At 46.9% G+C, this 12,176-nt stretch overlaps 1 protein-coding gene across 5 annotated transcripts in view; it reads left to right on the forward strand.

The window, feature by feature from the left end:
- Positions 1 to 12,176, forward strand: part of PTPRM (protein tyrosine phosphatase receptor type M) — a 765,589-nt gene that overhangs the window by 694,760 nt on the left and 58,653 nt on the right. For all 5 annotated transcript variants that reach the window (XM_032602620.1, XM_032602624.1, XM_032602619.1 and 2 more), the window contains one exon: positions 9,947 to 10,044. In XM_032602620.1, coding sequence (XP_032458511.1) covers positions 9,947 to 10,044 — 98 coding nt within the window. The remainder of the gene's footprint in view (positions 1 to 9,946; positions 10,045 to 12,176) is intronic.

Raw genomic sequence — 12,176 nt, forward strand, 5'->3', positions numbered from 1 at the left:
TGTGAACCTAGCCGTCTCAACTTCACTTTTCTTTTTCTGCAGCTGAAACCAAAAATTATTCATAAAAATTCCATGATTTTCACTTAAGTAGCCTCAGGGGAGAGCAGATGCACCTATCAAATAAGTGTTGTTAAGGATTACTAATTATTAATGCAGAAGCCAACTGCTTTCTGTGTCACCATTGTCACTTTTGTGACATACCAGACAGATGCAGTCCGTAAAGCATGGTGGCATATTCTACCTTTTACGTTTCACTGCTGCAAAAATGAAAAGCTACTAAATGTAAAATTATAAACGTAAGTGTTAAAGAAGCATCAGATTGAAAACTCAAAGTTTTGTAATAAAAACTTATTCAGAAACCACTGAAGGGACATCTGATGTTTGGAACGTTGAGTAACTGACTTCATAATACTTATTCTAGATTATCTCCAGCAGCAGCGATAACAATAATGGATCAGAAATTTAGGGCGACTTTTTTTTGTTTTGTTTCGTTTTGTTTTTTTTGTGGTACTCGGGCCTCTCACTGTTGTGGCCTCTCCCATTGCGGAGCACAGGCTCCGGACGCGGAGGCTCAGCGGCCATGGCTCACGGGCCCAGCCGCTCCGCGGCATGTGGGATCTTCCCGGACCGGGGCACGAACCCGTATCCCCTGCATCGGCAGGCGGACTCTCAACCACTGTGCCACCAGGGAAGCCCATAGGGCGACTTTTATTTATGAGCTTGAAAATGAATGCATAAATCTTAGGCCTCTCTTTTCCACATCGGAAAAGGGGTCTTTCAGCATCAGGGGTCTTCGGTTCCGATGGAGTGAGCTGGATGCCACAGGGCCTGACCAAGCCTACGCCCGGCCAGTGCACAAAGCCAGGACTTCTAGTTTCTGCAGCTGCACTGCCCTTGGGGTCCCCGCCCCTTCCCTCTGTGCTCTGCCATTCGGTGTGCACCCCACACCATCCAGTCCTATCAGGTAGTTAAAGGCTGATGTGCACAAACAAGGCCCCTGGGCTTTGGGGGTCATTCTGAAATTTTCAGAATGTACCTGGATTGATGTGGGTGGGAATCCCAGTTTCAAAGTCACTTAGCCTCCTAAGCCTGGTTTTCATCGTCAGATAGAAACATAGTTGTGATGCTGAATAAATGAGATGGTGCATGTAAAACACACCTGGCCTGAGGACTCATCCACCTGCCTCATTTAATTGTCCACCATCCTTCTCAGCCCGCTTCCCAGGTCCCCTTACTTTCCAGCCCAGAGCCCTCGGCTCCTTTGCTGACAAAGCAATGGTACTTCGCTAAAATCCTGCTCGGCTGCATCCAAAACTGTCCTCCAAGGGCAGCCCTGTCGACCCCAGTCTGATTCAAAGGTCAGCTGATGCATCCATGACCCACCGGCTCCTGTGGCAGCCCAGCCCAGGCCTGAAGCCCACCTGAGCCCCTGCTCTGCGCCAGGGAGCCTGTCAGTGGCACTGTGAGGCCAGCAGGGGCCTGTCCCCCTGCCCAGCCCTGTGTGACCTTCCTGCCCCAGAATCACCACCAGGTGATCGCGGGCCCTGGGGTTCCCGTCACTGCCTGGATGTCTCCACTGCTGGTTTCCACCGGCCTTGTGGATGGCAGGGAGCCATCCTCAGAAGATATTAATATTTTTTAATATATCTAGAGTATTTTATAACTTTCCCTCTCATTAATTGGTATGGAGCATGATCTCTTTGTTTACGGTTCTTTACTGTTCATGTTCAACATTGTCCTGTTTCTCGGGAGTTTTTTTTCCTTTTTTTGTGGTACGCGGGTCTCTCACTGTTGTGGCCTCTCCCATTGCGGAGCACAGGCTCCGGACGCGCAGGCTCAGCGGCCACGGTTCACGGGCCCAGCTGCTCCACGGCATGTGGGATCTTCCCGGACCGAGCCACGAACCTGCGTCCCCTGAATCGGCAGGCGGACTCTCAACCACTGTGCCACCAGGGGAGCACTCTCAGGAGTTTTTGTTCAATAAATAGAGTAGACCCCTCCACTCTGGACACTGATGTCTGTCTGCATCTGCGGGAAGCTCAGGGGCTCCCTCTGGACTTGATCTTTTGATACCTGGGCTCAGCTTTCTAGCCCACTGGGCCCACCACCTCCAGGCCCCCTTCCTTCCTTCCTCCCTTCCTTCTTTCCTCCCTTCCTTCCTTCCTCCCTTCCTTCCTTCCTCCCTCCCTCCCTTCCTTCCTTCCTCCCTCCCTCCCTCCCTCCCTCCCTCCCTCCCTCCCTCCCTCCCTCCCTTCCTTATGGCTGTGGATACCTCGTCACACATCGGGCCGAGCCCACCTCCTCTCAGACAACCAAACACTTCTTCCTCTGCCTTCTTCCTAGAAGGTAGGCTTTCAGTCTAAAAGATTGCTCCCTAGTTGTGGTTTTAATGTCTTCTTCTACTACTCATAAGGTCTGAACCCACAATTCTTGTAAAAATTTCGCATGTTGTCTCAAGATGGCTCCCATGTGTCCTTTCCCCACTCAGGTGGTACTAAGTCGCCCCTACTGGATGTTTCACCCAGAGGACCTGCCCCCCTCATTCCTCCCGCCAAAGTCACATCCACTCTGCACTCCACCACTGCAGGAAGAAGTACAATCTCTTCCTGACATTGACTACTGTAGAGGTACATCACTGGCTGACAGTGGTCTGCAAATGGTTTCCCTTGTGAATCCCCAAAAGAAGTTTGAAAAAATTATGTACCCCCTTTGAACATTTTAAGTTGCTATCTAAAATTTTCATCATAGGTTTATATACATTTATTTGTTAATAGGAGATAGGCGATATTTAATTATTTTCTAGTATAAAATGAGGATTGATATAATGAGAATAAATATTTTATGATGTGCAATAAATAGAGTTTAACCACCTTACAGATTCAAGCACACCGAATCTGAAAGAAAACACATGAAACTTTCATCCGTGGTTTGCATCCAGGAAAACCTGGCTGTCCTACAGAACAGCCCAGTTCCAGTTAAAAGAATAAGTGTTACCAGCCTCTACCACTTCGGATGTCCTGAATTCAGAGCATCTCAGGATGAACCAAAACACCCCATTTTTAACACCAAATTTTTCCCTTTATATAAGTATGTTTCATAAGGGAAGGCAGGAAGCACTGTGAGTTTCCAGGGTCAGTATTTCAGTCCATCTCTTGGTTTCACACCTGCAGGTCTTTTCACCGGGGCAGTGCCCCATAGTAATATTTAAGATGAGTGAGGGCTTTGTCAAGTTTGAGAGAGACCACTGTTCCTGGAACTCCTCAGGGAGATCAGTTTGGGCAGAGTCCATAAAGCCGCTACGTGTCTAGAAATTACTACTTTGGAAACTACCCATGTCCCCCTTGAAAAATCTCCACGTGTCTGCAGAGGTGTGCACATCTCAGTTGAAGTTCAGGAGTCCCAGGACGCTGACCTTACTGCACTTTATATGCGAGTGTGGTGTGTTCTTGCCTTATCTCCACCTTATACAGCCACAAGCCTCTTGAAAGCAGGGGATATATTTCTGTTACCACTTTTGCATCCCTCCCAGGGTGCCTGGCACAGAGCAGGCTAAGTGCTCACCCGTGGATATGGGTCGCACACTCAGATTCCCACCAGGGGCCAGGAAGGGGATAAGAATGGATGAAGCAAGCTTGGAGGGGTCCGGGCAGGGGATCGTCGCAGGGATCCCAGGGAGGTGGCACCTGCGACAGCAAAAGCCGAGACTGGAGACCCGGTCCAGGCACAGGCTGTGCGGGACCACATTTGCCTCATTAAGGAATCTGGGTTTTACTCAGTGGAAACCCCTTGGAAGCTTTTTAAGCAGGAAAGTAACGTTTTGCAGAGGCAAGCTGTGGCTGAGGTGGGGGAGAACAGGCTGGGGGAGCCCGAGGGTGAGGCTATGCTGGTCATTCAGGGGGCACGTGGCTTGGCGGGGTGGGCGGTGAAAACGGAGGGAGTAAACCAGGATGTGCTGGGTTCTGGAAATGCTCGGATGCAGGGGAGGTCAAGGCCGCGGAGAAGGGGCCTTGGGAGAGGATGTGCCCACGAGTTTGGCCTTTATTCTATAGCAGTGGGACCATGGGAGGCTTAAAGGAGGGAAATTGATCTCATATAAAAAGGCATTTAAAAAGGTGGTTTTTGGTGGTTGACATGGCTTTCCTTCTCTTCTACTCTTGCCGGGATCGTGATGACTTGTACACACACACCTGTCAGGTAGGGCCCTTCCCAGTTCCTTGGATGCTTACCTGGCGGCATTGTGACCAGTGGGGTTAGACCTCACCCCATGGACAACTTTGCTGACCTCTCTCTGCCTCAGTCTCCTTTCAGTAAAATGGGAGAAGAGTAGCACCTGTCAGATAAGGTTGTGATTTTTAAATTAATGACATAATACATGTAAAACATTCAAAAGAGACCTGGGAAATAGTAACAGCTCAAAAGAAGTTAGGAATTATCCTGTTTACAGTGGAATACCAATTCGTATCTGTACCCTTTCTTCCCTTCCAAAAACTCTCATACACCACCATGAGCTCCAAAGGACCTTGACTTCCTGTGGCTCTAACACAGAAAACATACTATATAGAAATGAGAATGTGAAAAGAAAGGAGGGGGTAGGAGTCATCTATCAAGGTTTGAAATTATGATTTTTTTTTTTTTGCGGTACGCGGGCCTCTCACTGTTGTGGCCTCTCCCGTTGCGGAGCACAGGCTCCGGACGCGCAGGCTCAGCGGCCATGGCTCACAGGCCCAGCCGCTACGCGGCATGTGGGATCTTCCCAGACCAGGGCACGAACCCATATCCCCTGCATCAGCAGGCGGACTCTCAACCACTGTGCCACCAAGGAAGCCCTGAAATTATGATTTTTAATATCTCCCACTGCCCATGAACTAGAGAACTGGTCTTCCACAATAGAGCCATCCTTGAATGTCTTTCACTTACCCTTTTCACAGCTTTTCATTGTTTTCATTCTGCTCTAGTTCTCTCTGCCCTTTGTTGCTGCTTCTCCAGGGCTGGGTGGTGTAAGAACACCCGTCCGATATACAAACTACCAAACGGAAGGTAGATAGCTAGTGGGAAGCAGCCGCATAGCACAGGGATATCAGCTTGGTGCTTTGTGACTGCCTGGAAGGGTGGGATAGGAAGGGTGGGAGGGAGGGAGACGCAAGAGAGAAGAGATATGGGAACATATGTATATGTATAACTGATTCACTTTGTTATAAAGCAGAAACTAACACACCATTGTAAAGCAATTATACCCAATAAAGATGTTAAAAAAAAGAACACCCGTCCACACGTCTCTGCTTAGCAGAGAGAGGTCTGTACGTGCTGACGATCACCAGGGAAGTGGGATGTGGTCCTGGCCTGATGCTATTGAAATTTCAGGACCTTACCTTTTAAACACTTCGGTCCCCCAGGGACAGCTGCTGAGAATAACCTTCCCGCCTAGTGTGCCAACATCTCTAAATGCCTGGCCACAGTGAACATGGGGCTCGCACGCAGCCAGCAACTGCAGAAATCAGATACCTTCCGGGGCTGTCATTGCAGCCATTCATGCCAGAGGGAGCGGGGTTCACAGCATCCTTTGCCTGCTGTTTCCTTGTCTTAGGAGTTTATCTGTTTGTCCACCCTGAGAGCAATCTCCAGTGACCTCTCCGTGGATTATTCTCCCCATGCTGAAGGTGTTTTCCAGCTTTTGGGAGACAGACATCAAAGGCTAGGAATACATCCCTAGCCACCCCCCCCAGGCGGTCCTTCTCAGGTGGTCCTCCCCCAGTTTCAGCCCAGTGACAGTATGGTACTGAGAGTAAGCGTCCTGTGTACCAGGCACGCATCTGGAGACTCTCGGTGTTGGCTCACAATGGCCACAGTCATCCGACGCCACCAGGAGCTGCTAAAACCACGTGGTGTCAGTGAGGTCACCCCGCCCCAGTCTCCAGTGTGCTTTTTGATTTTGTTTGGGGACGTGTATCTCTGAATCAAAATGTATTCGGGTCTCAGGAAATAATTTGAAATATGTTGAAGAGAAAAGGAAAACAGGATTGACAAATTTTGCATTGAAATCCTTACCTTTGGGTTCCTGCCTTCTTCCGTGTTTCCCCCTCAAAAAAAAAAAAAAAAAACAAGATTTCAATGAACATTCATGAAAATATCTTGAATCGTCAGCCAAGATAAGACTCTCTGGTGCCCACCCTGAGCAGCTTCATCATTGAGTTGCCCAGGTGTGGGACCAGGTGTGGGAGGAGCTGAGTGGTGTGCAGGAGGGGACCGCACTCACATCCAGCAGCACGTGGTACCACCCAGGAAGGAGGCAAGGGACAAGGGACAAGGAAGATCAGGGCAAAACTGCACAGGGAGTGTTGGGAAGGAGGCTGGGGGACCTTTTCTAGCACCAATTTTTTTCTTTCTCAGATCAACTTAGAATAATTTTTGTGTTCAAATTCATTTTCAGATCTTAGCCCCAAACTGTTGTAGTTCTTCTGGAGACCTGTCCTAATTTTAGCACTAAAAAGACCCTCACCAGATGCATTCTTCTCTCCTGATCTTTTTTTTTTTTTTTTTAGTCCAGGTTAATGGGTAAGAAAATCAAGACTAAATGATGATTTAGCGATCATTGTCATCACCCAAGTGAGCTTCTAATTCTTATAAATGCCCTTTATTTTAAAGATAACCCAAACATAGTTAAGTAAACATTAAAAAACCTGTGTCACCTTAACTACCACTTTGCCCCTCAGTAAAATGGCACAGCCATGTTCCCAGATAATATTTTATGAGGGAAGTTCCTTCTAAATCAGAAAGAATGGGGATTTCTTGATTCAGAGAGCTTGTATACGGCTTAGACTATTCAGCAGATTCAAAACCTACAAATCTTGGGTGTTCCACAGTTCCACCTCCGTAGGAGACCACGTGACAGGTCGGAGGTGCAGCCGAATGCCCCAATGCTGAAGGTCTGTGGTCCTTCCCCAGGAGACCCAGCCCCTGGCTCCGGCCAATAAATGCAGAGTCTCTTGGGTTAGGACATCAGAATTGTTTAGAAGCTCCACAGTGATTGTAATGTGCAACCAGAGTTGAGAACCACTGCCTTCGACGGAGAACAGTTAGTGGAAGCCAGGATGGCACTCTGGCTCCGGATCACGGGTTGAGTTAAGATTGGAGGCAAAGCCTCGGGGCAGGGGGCCTCAGAGGAGCCACCTGCTTAGTGGTTGGGACCAGCTCCTGCAGCACTGCCCGGCGGCACTCTGTGGACTGGGTGACCATCACGCTCATTCTGAAGAGGCTCCTGCAAAAGATGCCCCCCTTTCTATGAATCGGGAAGGAGTAAAGGCAATGTGCTTTCAAGCTTCTACAGATAATCTCTGAAATACGTCAAGAAACGGACTCATATCATCTATTAACATTACTTAATATTTTTATATTTAATATAACAGTATAATAGTAAATGATGTGGTTTGTCCTGATGCATACAGACTTATTCATTTATTCGTTTATTCATTGAACTGCTGTGTGCTGGGTATCCCACAGGCACTAAGGAAAGGGCAGTAAACTGCAACAGCCACATTCCCCACCCGCCCACCCCCACCGGAACTTGAGGCAAGTCATCACAACAGGGTCTGAAGCCAAGAAGGGGCAAGTGAGTTGCACCTGGGAACTTGCCCCCAGCCGTGAATGTCTCTGTTGGGCATAGAGGGGAGAGGGGGCTTTCTTCCTGAAGGCACTCGCCGTCCGCCATGCTGAGACATCTGATTCATCCACGGTAGCCCTTGTCATCAGAACTGTTTCTAGAAGTTTCAGAGTAGGTGGCACAGACCTGTGCATCTAGTGAAGGAAGCAGAAAGTGTCAGCCCTGTGTTTCAGGGTCGAATTGGGAAGGCTATCTGTTTGCACAAAGATGGACTCAGGGTATTTTTTCCTTGTGAGTAAGTAACAAGCTGTTAAGTACACAACGGAGGCACCTCTCTCCCCGAAAGCTAGAAGCATACTGATTGATGGAATCCAATGTTTACTTGTGCCCCCTGTAACCTTGACTGAAGTCACTGAAATCTTCAGCCTATGCATCAGGAGAATGGCACGCACATGCCAAGGGACGGGGCCAAATGGCAGGTGCAGCTTCATGGTGGGCAGTGTGCAAGGTCCCATAAGGGGACTCGACGCAGAGGCTCAGCGGTTGGAGGGGTTCTCACGGGGAGGGGAAGAGTGTAGCCATGGCAGCAGGAGGAATGATAGATGTTTGCATTCCAGAGAGGAGGGAATGAGGCTTGACAGTGAGGAAGAAGAAGAAAAAGTACACAGGAACCAACTGGTAATTGGTCAAGAGGAAGGGGAGATGACTGAAGGCGCCCCCAGCAGTGCCCCCATTGCTCAGCCAATGAGTGACCATTAATAAATATCTTTAAATGCACCTTGTTTTTTTTGTTTTTGTTTTGGTCTTTGTTTTTGCAGTTTCAACTCTTTTATTACCTTGGGCTTTAGAAGGTTTGAGTTAAATTCCTTAATGTTCATTTTATAAGGCAAATGAAGGCTACAAGTTCTTCTTCCTAACCTATGGCTTAACCTACTGATTTCTGCAAAATAATTTATGGAGAAAGCCTTCTGTTTTTACTGATCAAATTCTACATTCAATGATAATATATCTCTTTAAAAAAAAAAACTTGTCATAGAAAATTTCAAATATGTACAAAAGTCGACAGAATTGTATAATGAATCTTCATGTAACCATCACCTGGCTTAAAAATTGATCCACTTATAGCCCAAATTGCTTTAAATATACCTCCAACTTATCTCCCTCCATTCCTTATAATATTTTAAGGTAAAGGCACCTTGTTTTGCTCTGACGCTTGGCTGTGTGTAAAATGCCTAAGTGTGCGTTCATTCCACGAATCCTTAAAATAACCCTGAGACGTGTTCCTGAAATCAGTATGTAGAAAAAGAGAGATGCAGACACTAAAGGTCTCAGTGGCCCAAGTAACTTGCCCCAAATCACACAGCCAGTTCAGAGCCAGAGGCAGATCTCAAATTCTCATGTTTGAGCTCCAGACCCAGTGATCTGCAGTGTCCAGATACAGCAGCACAGCTGTCCCGACCCATCCCTAAACGCTCGTCTGAGTCCCCGTGTAACGTGACTCTCCACGCCTTTGAAGTTGTCTTTCTCTCCTGTCCTCACATGTCTGCTGGTCGTATAAAGATTTATGCTGTTACATGTAGACCCTCAAACATGCATGGGCATGAAGTCGAGTCTGGGTTTTTAAAAAAGCTGCATTAAAAGCAAGTTTAAGTTCCAGCTTTCCATACCTATACAGTATCTATAGCACTGGCATTTTGTAACCCGTTTTTTCCCTCTTTTTTTCCCAGTCCCTAAAAAGAGCTTTTGAATACTAAGATCCCAAAAGCTAGGGCAGCAGATCCCGGTCACGTTCAGTGACAGGAAGTACAACTGCTTGAATCCAACTCCTCTCTTGCTTGAAGGAGTCTGGCGAAAATTTTAAAAAGGATTAATTTGACAGATAGCACAGAATAAGAAAAATATTAGAAACAAGAAAAGGCCATTTTTCCTATAGATGCTCATTTCATTCTATATACCGTTTCCCAGGATATCTGCCAGTCGTTAGCAGGAAGAGTAATGGTACCCATTTCTTTTTTTAAATTTCACTCTTGAGTATTATGGAGATAAATAGCTAAATGATGAAGAAATAACTTTCTTTCACGGCAGTCGTTTAAGAAGGGCAAAAGAGCTCAAATGCAGATACAGTGGATGACACGAAAACATTCAACCATGAGTGAAAAATTCAGTATTTCTAAGGATGTCGTTTCAGAAAGAATACCCTCTCGCATCAACACTAGAAGGAGAGCTCTGTCCACCTAGAAAAGTAAGGGGACTGCCTGTGGCCGTCCATAGATTTCTTTGCAAGCCCCAGAAATTTTCCAGTTGCAAACTCACAAAGAAAACAAAAGTCTCTGCTGTGTTTTGCTGCAGGGCCAATGCAAGAGACCATCTGTGACTTCTGGAGGATGGTGTGGCATGAAAACACAGCGAGCGTCATCATGGTGACCAACCTGGTGGAAGTGGGGAGGGTAAGTGGTCCTCTCCGCCTCCTGGTCATTTGTTCCTTGCTTAGCCAGCTCTGGAAGCAGTGTGTGTCCTTCCAGAAATATCAACTACCACGGCTCCTCCTCTCGCTTGCTTATAAATAATCAGTAAACATAGCCTGAATTGCTTTCATTTGTTGTGATAGCAACAGACAGAAAAGGCAGTCAAGATTTAAAAGCAGTTGTTATCCGGCTGTATTGAGCGCACAAAAACACGGCGAAGCGTGCATGCTGGTTGTTGGGTGTCAGAACACAACGGGAGGCCCCAGGAGACAGGACTGCATTCCCCACCTCTGGGAAATCCACTCTGAGAACAGCCAGCAGGCCTGGAGTCAATCCTGGGCTTAGAAATCCAGCATCTCCTCTCGCTTAGATTTTCCTTTCCTCCCTTTCCTGACCTGTAAAGTGGAGACCACACTCCGACCCCCTCCCCCACCACGCCCCGCCACCCCAAGGTCTTGGGTTACTTCATCTGTATTGACTACGGAGGAGCTATTTTTATTTAACCAGGAATCTCTTAAGTAATTAAGATCTCGGTCGTGGGATGCGACAGGATTCTTTCCAAAGGGAAATTTTAAAACGAGAAGATACACAGGGCGCAGCTGCTTTCTTGAATAGCGGGCCCATTCTGTGGTTCTGCTGGAGGACCCGTTACTTCTTAGAGAGGTTGACATTGTGAGATCTACCCTCAGCCTAGAGATTAGCCTTGAATTGAGATGTCGGGGCAGAAACCATAAAGGGGTTGTTTCTTAAGATTAGCTGCCGGCCTTGAAAAGAAAGGAAATCCTGCCATTTACAACACAGATGCACCTGGAGGACATCACGCCAGGTGAAATAAGCCAGTCGCAGAAGGACAGAGACTGCGCAATTCCACTCAAAGGAACGATGGAGGATAGTCGAATCTTAGAAGCAGGAAGTACAAGAGTGGTTGCCAAGGACTGCAGGGAGGGAGAGGTGGGGGGTGATGTTCAGTGGGTATGAGGTTTCAGTTATGCCAGATGAACAAGTTCTAGAGATCTGCTGTACAAAGTGTACTTGTAGTCAACAATAGGCCTCGCGTACTTGATTTGTTAAGAGGGTAGACCTCACGATAAGTGCTCTTAATACACACACACACACACACACACACACACACACGGGCATGCACCAAGAACAAAGGCACACAGGAAACCACAGGAGGTGGTGGATATTGTCTATAACCTTGGTTGTAGTGATGGTACCAAGGATATCTGCATGTGTCAAAACCCATCAAATTGTGCACATGAGGTTTTTTGTACATCACTTATACTTCTTCAATACATCTGTTTAAAAAAATGGATTTTCAGAAGGTAACAGGAAGCACAAACCGAGAAGAAGAGAGACATTAAGAAGTGGGAGGGGGGCTTCCCTGGTGGCGCAGTGGTTGAGAGTCCGCCTGCCGATGCAGGGGACACAGGTTCATGCCCCGGTCCGGGAAGATCCCACATGCCGCGGAGTGGCTGGGCCCGTGAGCCATGGCCGCTGAGCCTGCGCGTCCGGAGCCTGTGCTCCACAACAGGAGAGGCCACAACAGTGAGAGGCCCGCGTACCACAAAAAAAAAAAAGAAAAAAGTGAACCATGGAAAAGCACTAGTCCCAAACGTATTATAGGTATATTCTGCTAAATAAATAGTCAAGGAATAGGTAATTCAAATCTTATAAAAATTATTCTGAGAAGAGAAAAAGAAAGACTACTGCCCCATTTTATTTTAAGAGGCTAGTATAACCTTGATATCAAAACCAGAAAAGGACATAGCAAAAGGGAAAATTATAGATACCACAAATTAGGAAGAAATGAATACACCAACAGATCAAAAAAGAGAGCCCAGATGTTGATGTAGGCATTTGTGGGAAAATGTGTGATTAGTGGGAAAAGCATGAGCTTTTCCATCAATTGAACTGGGACATTTGATTATTCATGTGGACTAAAAAAAAAAGCCCATAAATGAATACTAAATAAAGACCAAAAGTTTTAAACACTTAAAAACTTTTAGAAGGAAATATGGGGGGAAATATTTATGGCCTTTGTTTTAAGAGTGTTTCAAATATACCAAAAGCTCAACACGTTAAGAAAAGGATGGGGAAAATTGACTATTAAA

Source organism: Phocoena sinus, chromosome 14 (assembly GCF_008692025.1).
Source record: "Phocoena sinus isolate mPhoSin1 chromosome 14, mPhoSin1.pri, whole genome shotgun sequence".
NCBI lineage: Eukaryota > Metazoa > Chordata > Mammalia > Artiodactyla > Phocoenidae > Phocoena > Phocoena sinus.